Source organism: Lampetra fluviatilis, chromosome 4, assembly GCF_964198595.1.
Source record: "Lampetra fluviatilis chromosome 4, kcLamFluv1.1, whole genome shotgun sequence".
Taxonomy (NCBI): domain Eukaryota; kingdom Metazoa; phylum Chordata; class Hyperoartia; order Petromyzontiformes; family Petromyzontidae; genus Lampetra; species Lampetra fluviatilis.
Genome location: NC_136278.1, coordinates 20606974 through 20620733, shown reverse-complemented (window position 1 = coordinate 20620733; position 13760 = coordinate 20606974). Strand labels below are relative to the sequence as shown.

General features: G+C 49.8%; 1 protein-coding gene across 1 annotated transcript; it reads left to right on the top strand.

The window, feature by feature from the left end:
* Positions 1-844: 844 nt before the first annotated feature.
* Positions 845-13601, top strand: LOC144931644 (transcription factor Sox-7-like). The gene is made up of 2 exons (XM_078855752.1): positions 845-1856; positions 8012-13601. The coding sequence occupies exons 1-2, from the start codon at positions 1400-1402 to the stop codon at positions 9043-9045; spliced, it is 1491 nt and encodes a 496-aa protein (XP_078711878.1). The 5' UTR covers positions 845-1399; the 3' UTR covers positions 9046-13601.
* The last annotated feature ends 159 nt before the right edge of the window (positions 13602-13760 follow it).

Sequence of the window (13760 nt, the reverse complement as noted above, 5' to 3'; positions counted from 1 at the left end):
ATGATAAGGAGTCCTAGATTTGTGTATCTCTGTACGCCCAGTGTTGCTGTAAATGTCGCTTCGAACTGTGAGAATAACTGGCACAGTGGCTCACGCATCCCGTCACGATGCCAGTGACTTGGGTTCGATTCCTGGCTGGGAACAACAGCAGTGATGGAATTGTATCAAAGCTTGTCTTTCGGGGCCTAAAATACGTACTTGGTGCAACGGCGATGTGATCAGTGTAAAGAAGACAAACGCGGTCGGGGTGCGCGCGGTGGTTTTTTTGGTTGGTTAAACTTGGTCGGTTCATTTTCCATGGCCCACGGTGTTGCTATCACGGTTGGCTACGTACGGTGCGAAATAAGTTCAACATATATATACGGCGTTACTGTACACACGTGCGAATGCGTTGAGTTTGTTTTATTTGTGCTGTCGTGTACCACTGGCAATGCAGTATGGCAAATAAAGATTTTGTATTTAAATGGAACGTATTTCATGATCAACGTTCGTATGATCTCACTTCTATTCGTCCAGGAGAGCCACACCGAGCTGCAGGACTCCTTTTCACTTTGGGATGTTTCCAGGTCATTAACGATTGAGTATTTGTTATCCACGTGGGCAGCACCCGGAGAAGCCCCACTCTCGCGAGATTGTCAACGACACGGGATCTCACATGAGATATCATGAGAACATTACGCATTAATTTATCGTAACGTTCGTATTTCATGACCTCAAATGTTTCCCCAACGCTTAAAACTACTGCGGCGAATTTGAACGATTTAACTTCCGAGCGACGTCCAAAGCGTTCCACAAATAAAGTGTTTAGCTAAAAAAAGAACCCCCCCCCCAAGCTCAGTTCTTTCATATCTTAAACTAATCCCACGTGCGCCCACCTCTAATCAGCGATGAATCAGAGAGCGCCTCCCGCGATTAATCACAGCGGCCCGCACCAGACAGCAGACTGGAACCCCACCCGCGCCCTGAACATTTATTCATGGTATTCGCGAGCGGCAGCCGAAACGATTTCAGGTGTGCGTTTGTTAATTGGCGCACGCTGGGAGAGGGAGAGAGAGGTAAAGAAGCCGTGATGATGGCAGGGGGTCTGGCTGGGGTTGAAGCCCCCGCTTGGATAAAGGGGGCGGTGATGGGACCCGCTCCTGCGACCCGGAGCGCGAGGCGATTGGAGGGGCGCTCGCTATAAAATCCAAACAATCCCAGCCACCTCCCACAAAAAAAACTTGGGAAGTTCTCAGACCCAGCGAGAGAGAGACAGACAGATAAACTGGAGACGTGGGGAGGCCAGTTCTTGCTTGTGTTATTTAGCTCCACGCGTGAGAGAGGACCAGAAACATACCTGGATTCTTCTCTTCGTTTTACCTGCTTGCACGGTAACTTTTTTTTAATCCTTAGATAGAGAATGAGTAGTCCAGATGTAGGCTACATGAGCGACGATCAGACAAACCTTCACCACCACCCGCTCCATCACCTGCAAACGCACCAACACCACCACCAGCAGCGCCAACGACAGCATCACCTGCTGCACTTGCAGCAGCAGACCCCGCTCGTGTCCTCGGCTGCTCTGTGGCCGGGTGGCGCGGCCCCCCTCGCGGCGCCGAGTCCCGTCCAGGTGGGCCCGGGTTCGAGTCCAGGTACGGGCCCGCGGGGCGTTCAGGCTGTCACGGAGGTTGCGAAGAGGACGCAGGAGGGAGGCGGCGGTGCCAGTGGCGGCAGCAGCAGCAGCAAGACGCAGCAACAAGGAGAAGCGCGCATCCCGCGACCCATGAACGCGTTCATGGTCTGGGCCAAGGATGAGAGAAGGCGTCTGGCCAAACAGAACCCAGATCTGCACAATGCTGAGCTCAGCAAGATGCTAGGTGAGTCGTGTGTGTCCTGGGCCTTCTCCTAGGTAGACTCGGCATTAAATAAGTCCTGTACTCTGTAAATATATCAGTAAATGGCCGGGCGTGGTTCTGGCCAAACCGCTCGAGTGCCGTGTGGGCCTTTAGGTGCTCGCTCGCAACGCTTGCCCAGCGGTCAGTGCGGGCTACACAGGGAAGGAGAGTGTCTTTGTCTTTGTGTGGCTGTGGGGGAGCGCAGGTGAAATCCCCTTGATTGGCTAACCCGTAACATCTGGGCATGTCCCGTGATCTCATAGCAGCTAACCCCGTCGACACTTTACTTGGTCTCAGGGCGCACCTAACTTTGCACAAGCGCCGTTGGGGCACCTTAGTAAACCCGGGTTCCAATTCCTGACCCATGGATAACATTAGTAAGTAGTATCCAAACCTCTTTTGGGCCTCTTAAGTATACTGATGATTAAATTGAACGTATAATCCCGGGTGTCAAATGTTGACTTGAAAAGACAAAGGCGGCCGGGCGTGGTTCTGACAGGAGTCGGCCATGGTGTCTCAACAGGTAACGCTACTTGCCGAATGCGGTCTAAAGCGAATTGTGTCGTGTGAACTTTATTCCTTCTCAAATATGGCTTTTAACTCTCATTCGTAGTAAATGCATCGACCTATGGGCGTCGGATACAACATCGCGTGTGATGTTCGGTAGATGCGGTCAGCCTCGCTGTTTCGACTTCGGCGAGATCCCATCAGAAGGGTCTGCCGGTAGTGTTCCTCCTCGCGCTGTGGCCAGTGGGTGAGGATGGTTCCATGGGTCCCTTTAATCGAACGGAGACCGCCACCACAACCAGCGAAGTGACGCCACCACAACCATCACCGCGCCACCGCTAAACCGCGGTGCCCCCCCCCCCTCTCCGATTCCCGAGCGCTTTCCACCCCGCTACTCGGAAACTTTGATGCTCCTTTGTGTTGTTCGCCGTTAAGGCCACGTTCCCTGGAAACGGAGCTTGCAGCAACAACCAAACAACGAAAAAAGTCCCGACAGGAATCGACTCTGGCTCCGTAGTCCACCGTCCCTCGGGCACGACATTGTGTGTCCCGGCAGCAGTGGATGGCGCCAGTGAGAGACGGGGTCTCATTTGCACAGCGCTTTGGTAACACTGTGTAACAAATGAATTTATTTTTGTTCCTGGGTAGTAAGTGTTACTTTCTAATTGCTTATGCCTCCAAAAGTACAGAAAATGGCTATTCCCAAAAAAACTTTGCTTTTGTGACCAGGACAGTGATATTTTGAAGTTTCCATTATTTTCAGTGAGAACGTGCGCATTTGTGTCATTCCTTCACATAAAGTCCTGGTCACAAAAGCAAAGTTTGTGGGGAATAATAGACATTTTCTATACTTTTGAGATGAGCAATTAGAAAATAACAATTACTACCCAGGAACAAAAATCGTGTTTTTACATGGTGTATAATTACTGTCAAAATCCGTACGTGTATTGGGGTTTACGGTCGCCAACAAGATGTGGGACTGGTCTGACTCTAGACCACCTTGGCCTAAACTCTCGCTCGATAAGCCTAACAACCCGATCACTACCCTTAACGTATCCTCTTACGAACTCTGATCTCAAACTTTATTATTGTCGCCTATTTTTCTAGGTTTGTTCTACTAATTGTAATGATATATATTGTGTCTTTTGCGGTGATGGTGTTTCATACGCGGGGAGATATTATACAGCGCGCACCGCAGCTCGCGTGGACGAGTCTCGGGCCACCTCTTGCCGCGTTCAGGATGGGTTGGGTCCAAACAGTTGTCCAATAAACTAAACCGCAGCCTAAACCCACGGTTAAGATTCAATCCGATTTATTTTTGGGGGGGGGGGGGGTGTCTTGTTTTTACAAGTTACTTGTGCCTACCCGATCCATTTACCAGAGCGCAACACCGAACCCCGCCCCCTAATGCGCGTTGAACTAATAGACACAACGGTGTTTTACGTTGTGGTTAATGTGCGAACCAACTCTTCCCGTGTACGTGAACTCTCTCAACTGTTCCAGAAAGTGTTTTATTTTACGTGCCACAGTTACCCAGTTGAGTGGAACCATGATCGTTCATCGGCGAGTCGCGGCGAATCCGTGTCCCAAGATGGGACTTTTTTTTGTTTTGCCGCTTGTGTATTCTATGGCAGAGTATAGCGGCTAACTTTGAATCTTGAAATATAAATTTGAATATTTTAGCGACGAAACAAACTCTTAACTTGATTAAATCCATCAAATATAACTTGTAAACCCCACAACGGAATTGTGTGGACGTGATCGGCTGTGGATGTGGGGGGGGGTGTACACGCGCGTGTTTGTAAGTGCCCCGGGCATCTGTCGCGAACGCGCTGGCGCTGCGGGAGGATCAACTCGCCCCGTCTTGTGACCCGTGCCACGCACTCCGCGGGCAGCAATTAGCGGCTAATCGCGTGGCTTTTAAACGAGGCTCGCGTGTCGTCAACTCCTTCGCCTGCAAGGTTGGATGCCGTTGTATAAGCTTCTCCCAGTGGAGTCGTTTGTTTCACGGTTACACCGACAGATTTTTTTTAGCGCAACACGACGGCGATTCAAAGTCGCCGCGTGTGTAGGGCTTACAGTGAAGTCGCACACGGGGGGCGGAGTCCAACTGTGCAATTAACGAATTGTTGGGAGGGACGTTTCGTGGACCGGTAACATTCCTGATGGTTGACATCACCACCTCGTTAAAAACGTGACCGATAGTCCGACTTAAACAGGAAGCTAATTTAATTGTATTATCACGAATACGGGAATATTGTCCAAATGACCAACTGTCGTTTCGAGAAAAATATAATATTATCAAATAATTATCTGGTTTAACTTGCGTCTCCGAATCACCAGTTTTCTAAATCGACTTGTTTTTATATTCGAATTGGTGCCGTTGTAGTCTGATAAACCATCTAGATTTGAAGGTATAAAATAAATTAAATCACGACGTTTCGATTGCTTGTTTAAAATAGAAACGTCGTGATTTAGTCTGATCAACGTTATTTGGACTGGGGTTGGCACGTGATTCGTTTTTCCAGGGTCAACTCGTATTGCCCGCGTCGAAAGTCTAGACCAGTGAGTCTTAAACATTGACTGCAGCCTTGCACCCCTTTGGTTCTCAATCGTTTAAAAAAATGGTAATACATATACATAGGGCTTGATGAAACAAAGTCGTTGTCCTTGCGTGTCCGTGCTTAAGTTGGGCTTCGATTTGCCTTTTAAAGGATCTGGTAATGTCTCGTACCCCCATAAAGGGCATATCGGACCCCCAAGGGGGTGCGTGTACACCCCATGTTAAGACCCTGATGCTCTAGACTGCTGGAAGCCGCATCTCGGGTCTAGACTGTTAAAAGCCGCATCTCTACTAGTACGCTACCGTAATAGTCCTCCAGTCTAAATAAATATTCTGATTCTGAAATATTCTATCTATTATAATAATAAGTTATATCGCGCCCGGAGAGTAGCGAGGAATCTCGGGGAGCATCTTTAGCTATGGCGACCTGCTGCGCGAGTGCTTCGTATCGCGTGCGTGTTCCGCGTACCCGCGCGCGTGGTTTGTGCCGTCGCCAACAACAGTTAATAGCGTCAGCTCTGTTCCTTTGTGCAGGAAGTTCCGCGATTTTTAAGTAGGCAAAGTCGAAAATTACCCGCAAATTATTAATTAGGGATTACACCTGCCAATCGTGGCTATACCCCACCCCCCACACACACCTGGCAGGCTTAATTGTCGTTTACAGGCCAGGTGCTGAAGTCGCCTTGTGCCCGCAGGAACAGATGCCACAAATATTTGTTATGTATATGTCAAGCGCTCATGATTTAATAACGTTTATTATTTGGCGATGCTGCTGCGTTGGCCTTTTTGCGGTTAACGAAACTGGCGCATTAATCGATAACACTGCCGTTCAGGTGCTATGATGAAGGATCATTGCCCAACACGTCACACGTGATTTCTATTTTAAGGCAGCCGAGACGAATGTGCTGAGCGTATCGGAGAGCGTTCCATTTAAAATCGAGTCTCGTAAGCGTTAGCGATCCCATTGACCACCGGGGTCTCGGATTGAACCCTTGAGATGCGGGCCGAGTTTTTATTCCTCGCGGGAGCGCGAGCCACCGCCACTGCCACTTGTGACTTCCATTAGCTCCCGAGACCTGCTCGTGTACACGGGGTCCCCTTTTGCTCTTTGCGCAACGGTGAATTTTAAATACATCGCCTGGTAATGCAGGAGGTCGTGGGTTCGATCCCGACCCTGACGATGACTATTTCGAGTTTGCATGTGTCTCTCTCTCTGTGGTCGCGTGGATCTTTCTCTGGGTCATCAGACTTTTCCCTCCTAAAATTAGAAAACGTGCATTTAGAGTATTTGGCTGCTATCCATTTCCACGTGATAAGCCACTTTGTTGAGCTCTCATTTGTGGCCAGGTCGCTTCTGAAATAGAGCTATATAGCACAGTGGGCCTGACCTGGTAAAATAAACAAAAAATGGTTACAAATAGTTGGGCTCGTCGGGGATATTTGAACGAACTATATACTGTTACCGTGGTTGGGCCAGTTAAGAGTTGGTGACAGTGGGAGAGCAGAAAGCAGAGTAAATTTAACATTGCTGCCAACCGGACCTTGTTGGATTATTCCATTACACGTTCAGTATCACGACATGCACACGGCACGGAGAAGCCTCCCATTTTGTGTAGAAATTTTCACACCGAACCTTCGTTGCTTGCCGGAGGTGAGATCTCAACTTGACCCTGGTATGGACTTGTATACACTACACACGCGCGTTGTAATCGTCCGTTCTAGCGCATCTAATATATTTTGGTGATTTGGGAACTGCGTTGACGAATTTATAAAAGTGTTTTTTGTGAACACCAAATGGGGCTAAATATGCACGCTGGGACAAGCTGCCATTAGGGGGTAACCCCCCCCCCCCCCCGCAGGCTTGGCGTCTGAAGCCTCGAGATGCTTCCATCGGGCGCAGTGTAAATGTGCGGCTACTGAGAATGATGACAATGATTTTAAATCTGGAGCTGAAGTTTCTAGATTAATGATAATCATCATCACCATCACGATAATTGTAATTCCCTGCACAGTCTCTAGTACATGGTTAAACGCGCAGCCCTTTTATTGAAACCTCGAAGATGGGCTTTTTTGAGAGGAGGGCGTGTGAACGCCGTGCACGTAACACTGTTGTGGCTGCCCCGCCCGTCCGTTTTTTTTACGCGCGGGATGTCGTGTGCGGTTCCGAAGTTCGTGACCGCCAACGTGTCGACCCGTGTCGACGATCGTCCAGGAAAAAAGGCTCTCGCAGAGTCTCTAAACTCTTCGAGGGAGGGTCCTGCATTGGGACGTTTGGTCAATGTATTTATGTTGTTGGTGTTGCTTTGTTTGGTGGGAGAAACCCCCAAGTCTTCTAACGAGGAAGCCGCACACCGGGAGGGGGGGGGGGGTTTAGTACAGTAATGTGCGGACGCGCGCGGTCGTTAACCCTTTAACTACTGGACCCCAGGGTTTAGTCGGTGGTTAGCCACAAGGTGTTCACCCGTTAAGGCTGCGTCAGCTGATCAAAACGAGCGTTTTTGGAGCAGTGCCAGGTCTGTTGGGGTAACCATGAAGCGGTGTTGGGAATTCCACATTGCCATGGCGAGGTTTGCGTGGTGCCAATTTTGTGCGCGGTTTAAATATTAATCGGCACGGTACATGTTGTTGAAAGTCCAAACGCTGGAATTTTATAATGCAGTGTGACCCGGATAAACTCTGCCTCCTGGCTGCAAGATCACGAGAGCTCGATCGGTAGACGTTACGAGCCTTGTCAGACTTGTATAAAGTATGTCTTGTGCGTGCCTTCTGTGCCACCACACGACCACCATGTCCACACCACTACCTTACCGCCACCACTAACCACATCCTCTATCACTTCCACCATAACCCTCAATCACTTCCACCACATTGCCACCGCAACAACGTTCACTATCGTTGCCGTGACCTCAATCGCTTCCACCATCACAACATCGCCACCGCCGAAATCAAAACGATCACCCAAAGCACTTATTCACCTTTTGCCACCCACACCATCAAACATTGCCATCACCATCCCCCTTCTTATCCTCTCCATGGCTGTCCCCTTCCCCCCCCCCCCGTGTGGCAGGCAAGTCTTGGCGCGCGCTGACCCCGGAGAGCCGGCGCCCGTGCGTGGAGGAGGCAGAGCGGCTGCGCTTGCTGCACCTGAGCGAGCACCCAGACTACAAGTATCGCCCGCGGCGCAAAAAGCAGCCTAAGCGCCTCCCGCACAGCGCCAAGCGAGGTGGTGGCGGCGGTGGTGCTCAGCCAGGAGCAGGGGGCCCGGGGGATGGGACCCGGGTGCCTGGGGGCCCCGCTTCCCTCTCCTCCCTGCCGCCGCCTCCTCTGCCGCCGGGGTTTGGCCACCGCGAACGGCGGCAGCAGCACCAGCAGCAGCAGGGTGTGGTGCACTACCGTGAGCTGCAGCCGGCGCCGCTGCACTACACGCAGCAGCAGCAGCAACGGGCGCCATGTGGGCTGCCCACCCCAGAGCGCTCCCCTCCCGCGGACAACTCCAGCTCTGCGTCGTCGCCCGCATCGTCGGTCTCGTCCTCGTCTGCATACCCGCCGACAATGTACCTGGGCGCGCACCTTCACCCTGACTACTACGCCACCGCTGCAGTGGAGAACGGGTACCCAGCCGCTGAGTTGGCCGTCCCCGCGCCGTTGTATGGATACTACCAGCTCGGGGCCTGCGGCGGCAGCGGCAGCTACCAGGGCCAGGAGGTGGGGGCCTCCAGCCAGCAGATCCACGCATCTCCGTACCACGGCGGCGGTAGCGGTGGTGGGGGCTCTGCGCACTGTGCCCTCTATGCGCTGCACGGTGTGGGGACCGACCCGACTTCATTCAGCTTCGGGCAGCCTTCGCCTCCGCCGGAGCCACCCAGGGCCTCCCACTCGCAGGTGCTGGAGGTCCTGGAGCCGTTCGGCCAGTACCTGGAGGAGGTGGATCGCAGCGAGCTGGACCAGTACCTCATGCTGGCACCGTGCGCGGAGGTGTCGGCCAGCTGCTCCACACCAATCCAAAATTCCACTTCCTCCTCCACCTGCCTCTCCGGAGAGTCCAACCTCATCTCGGCTCTCTCCAGCGCCACGGCAGTGTACAACAACTATTACAGCTAGCGGAGGCAGGCAACAGCGCGTCTCCCCCACCCCCTCCCTGTGGCGTAGTGGAACGGTCGGCCACAGGACACCACAGTGGCCTTAGTTTGTGGTTTCTAGGGGTTGATGATGAATGCGAGGTGTGGTTTTGAGGATCCCTTCACCACCCTCTGCACGAGTCCTTTTCTGAAACGCACGCAATCGGCACGAGATGCGCAAAGACGTTTTTTCGCACGGGACCTACGAGTTGCTTACACCGTATGCAAAAAAACACAATCACGGACACTGGTGGTGGTGTCACGAAGCCAACTTTGGCGAGATTTTGAGTCTGTTTAATCCAATGCGTGGCTTTTGTCCTAGCGGGGTGGGCCTGTGTAAACATTAGTAGACTCGGATTTATTATTTTAAAGATGATTGAACTTGCCAAAAATGTGGGTTCTAGCTGCTCCTTACATTTCCATTCTCTCGTTTAAGATTCCTCACCTTGGCCAAATTCCTCTTCTTTACCATTACCAGCACAGCCAACAAAATCCTAACGCTGTTAATTCACCTTTTTTTATTTTACAGGCATGCGCGTACCGTTTGGTATCCACGTTTTTATCACCAATTTCCGTTCAACATATCTATTCAAATATAACTTGTTAAAGTCGCCACAACGCTGCGCTCGTAAGTTTCCGTCGTGCCCAACATGAATTTAGGCCCGAGGCTGTGGAGCCCTGGTGCAGGTGCTGTGCATTAATCATTCAGGGCGCAACATCTGTGTGTGTGTGTGCGCGCGCGCCTACGCGTCTCATCTCTCTCTTCCCGAGTACCGTGAAGTGGGATTGATGGGGGGTGGGTGGTGGTGTTGCTTGAATGACAAAAAATGCCCTGCCCCTTAGCTGTTGGCCTGACCATAGCATAGCAGCGAGCGAGGTAAAATATTGATGAGGCCTCGTCACGTGTGAGAACGAGGTGAACGAGACGAAGAGGTGGTGGTGTTGTTGTGGTGACACGCCCCACCCTCGATGTCTGTGGACTGTGGCTTGTTGACGCGGATAGCTGTGGAGGGGGCAAACTGCGTGCGTGTGCGGCGGGTTGTTATTTGTTGTTTTGTGTGGAGGTTTGTGTTTAACTTTGTTTTTAAACGCAGTTTTTATAATCCACCTGGTATTGGTGGTATAGCGTGTTCGACACCCAAGCACGAAAAACAACCTCTTGTTGGGCCAGGGTTATTGACACGACCATTGTTTTTTTTGTCTTTCATTTACAAAACTTCCAAGTTGGGTTTCTTTCCCCCCCCCCCCACCTTAAAAAACACACACACACACACAGGATGTATTTGTGACTGGAATTTGGCCACAATCCTCACAAAGCAGCAAAATGTTTTGTTGGGGGGAGTTGTAGGTTTTTTTGTGTACTGCATTTGAAAACTCCGTTCCCGTGGTGTTGTTCCTCATAACCAACCAGAGTGTGGTGTCAGACGGGCTGCCGTCAAGATCTCCTTAAATGCTTTGTGTATTGCTGGTATGTATTGTAATGCAATTAGTTTTCTCCGACTCGAGCCCTGTGCCAAAGAGGATTGTTTTGGGTAAATGTTTTGGCTCTCACTGCTTTCTATTGAAATTGCATGTACAATTTTTTTGCCACGTGGTCTATTATGTGTGTGTGTGGTTTGTGGTGGGAGGTGGGTCTGTACACGTCAAAGGTCTTTCTTCATATGCAACATGCGAGACCAACTTTAAAATATATATATCGTGTGTATGTGAAGGCAGCCTCTTAATACAACTCTGGGCTGGGGAGGGTGATATACACTGAACCCTGTTCAACGTCTCCTATTTATACTTGTACTAGCGGGAAGTGCCCAGCGTTGCCCAGGCAAAAAAGGCAGGCGCACACATCGACCTGCGCACATTTGCAGACATTGACCCACACACAGACATCGCCTTATACACACACACACACACGCGCACGTACACATTCACAAAGAAAAGGAGTTACACACTCGCATGGAACCACGCACACATCGACTCTCACACGCACATATCGACTCTCTCACACACATCGACTAATGCACACTCATATAGCCTCACATAAACAGGCATCGACTTTAGATACACACACACACATGGCGTAACTCACACACGTGTGCACCTACACGCACACAAAGAAAAGTACTTAAACACTCGCATGGAGCCACACACACACACATGGACCCTGAGACGCACACATCGGCTAATGCACACACAAACATACGGACTCGCGCACACAGGCATCGACTTTAGATACGCACACATGCAGAGACATACAGACACATCGACGCACACACATGCACCTACATGCACACAAAGTGATTGACTTACACAGTGAAATTGAGCTTCACAAACCTACATCGACTGACACACGGACGTAGACACACGCACATGGTGGCAGACACGGGCAGGGACTCGCGCACACAAGGATCTAGAGGCAATTTAGAATATACAAGTATAGATCAACGAAATGTAGAAATCTTAGTAGTCGGCACCCAAACATTATGATTGTAATATTTGCAAGGTGAATCTTTAAAATGCAGGGTTCTAGCAACGTTAGTCGACACACATAATAGTAATAATGGGCAAGGGCATTATAAAATATTAGGTGTGAGTACACAAAGTTTGACTATTTCCAAGGTGCTTTTTTAAATGGCAGGTTTCTAATGTATGCGAGTTTAGCGAAAGAAGCAAGGAAGATGAATACTAATTTTCTGCACACAAACTTTTCTAATGTAATGTTTGGAAGGTGATCATTGAAAGCATAGGTTACAATGTACGAGAGTTTAGCGAAGGAAGCAAAGAATAGAAATGTCGGTTGTCTGCACACAAACAGTATAAATGTAATATTTGCAAGGTGGTGATAAAAGACGTATGTTTCTAATGAAGGCGAGTTGACAAATAAAAAAAATATAATAATGACCAAGTGAATTTCAAAATATTAATTGTAGGCAGTCAAACAAAAATAGTTGTCTGCACACAAACGTAGGCAATGTAATATTAGGAAAGTTATTATAAAAAAACCGGGGTTGCTATCAAGGTGAGGTTAGGGAAAGAATAAAAGGATATTGTGCCTAAACATTGGCGTGATGAGGCCTAGTCTCGTGCAGAGCCCTCGGCCTCGCCTAGTTTTTCCAGCCGTGTGAGGTGTGATGTTGGCAGGCTGGGGGCTGGGCCGCCCCCCCCCCCCGTCCACGCTCCAATAATAAAATGTAAGCGCTATAATAAGAATATATCGGGGGCCCTATAATAGTTTGAGGACACATTGGGGTGGGGAGAAGAGGACATCGCACTGTGAAGAACTAACGGAAGTGTTTGTGTACTTTTGCTACATGTTTAACGTGAATGAAAATTTGTGCCGATCGTGTGTGCGTTGCTAGGGGACAACCCATGTCAGCAGTGCAAAATGTAATTTGAGAGATGTGTGTGACTTGCCCTGTAGAGTGTGCAGGCGAAAAAAGAATGCCTCACACCTCCGGCAATGGCGCGTGTGGACTGCTAGGGGCTAACCTAGTGGGCGTTGTGGGCAAGTGCAGCCTGCTGCGTTGTCACTCCCCGAGTGGCTAACGGAAATAAGGGCAAAACGTAATATTTAAATAAAGATAAATCGCAAACAAATGCAATTTAAACTAATGAAAAGGTAATGGACGGGGAAACGGAATAGCGCTTGCCCACCGCGGGGCTTACGGCATGGTACCTGGCAAAAATTTGTTCACATAAAACCCCACCGTTTGAGAGCCAAATCCCTCGCAAGTGCACGTGCACAGACAGGCAGATGGAAAGACAAAAGCATACTTGTAGGTTAGAAGATAACCCATTGTAAGTTGCCCAATGGAAGTTACTACTTAAATGACTTTTATTCTTTTTACGTTGACATCACTTTCAAACAACTTTTTCATCTTTCTGAATGCTATTGGTGCCGATGCACAATTTATTGTGGAGGCAACCGTCAAACGCGTTTTTTTTGTATTTATTTGCTCTGACTCGAAACGTGCCCGGTGGTGGTTGTAGTTGGTTATGTTGCCATGCGTGATTATTATCCAATTACGCAAGACGGGCAACGTGGAGATGCCACCGTCGACGTGCGGTTTTCCACGCCCGTCATCTTTTGTCAGTTTGAAGGCAGATCTTGCCTTCCACATTCGCCTTGCCTGTACGCACCCACCGCATCGCAACATCCTTCCTTGCATGACGCTTGTGTACAGTTTCACCAAGCAGGTGTTTTTTTGCCATTATCACCATCGTGCGAAAAACCACACTTGTTTATATATTATAATATTTAATTGCGCTGTAATGCTGTTTGTTGTTTTTGTTAGCCGCGTTGTGCGGCGCACGTGTGCTGTGGTGGTTTTTGGGGGATGCGTAAATAATGAAGGCTGCGTTGGTAGTGCCATGACCACTGAAGGAGGGAAACCCCTCCCTCCGGTGTACTGCGAGCGAGAGGCGCCAACGTGCTGTTGGCATCGGCCATTGTTGGGGGGCCCACACGGAGCGACGCAGTGTGCGTGGTTAGGCCCGGCGTTCGTGCGAGTTTGTGCATGTGGGGTTGGGGGGGGGACGTGTATTTTTTTTATATATATAAAGATCTGTAATTTCACACTCACTTTTTTTTGTCGAGATTTTTTTCTATAGTGTCGGTTTCGCTGAGCTTCCTTTCCCGCAGCTGCAGTATTTATCACTTCTCTTCCTTCCTCGGGCCCGCGGAATGCCTCCGTTATCTTGACC

Coding starts and splice junctions, on each gene's coding strand:
- LOC144931644 (XM_078855752.1), top strand. CDS start 1,400: ATGAGTAGTCCAGATGTAGGCTACATGAGCGACGATCAGACAAACCTT. Junction 1,857..8,011: donor TGAGCTCAGCAAGATGCTAG/GTGAGTCGTGTG, acceptor CCCGTGTGGCAG/GCAAGTCTTGGCGCGCGCTG.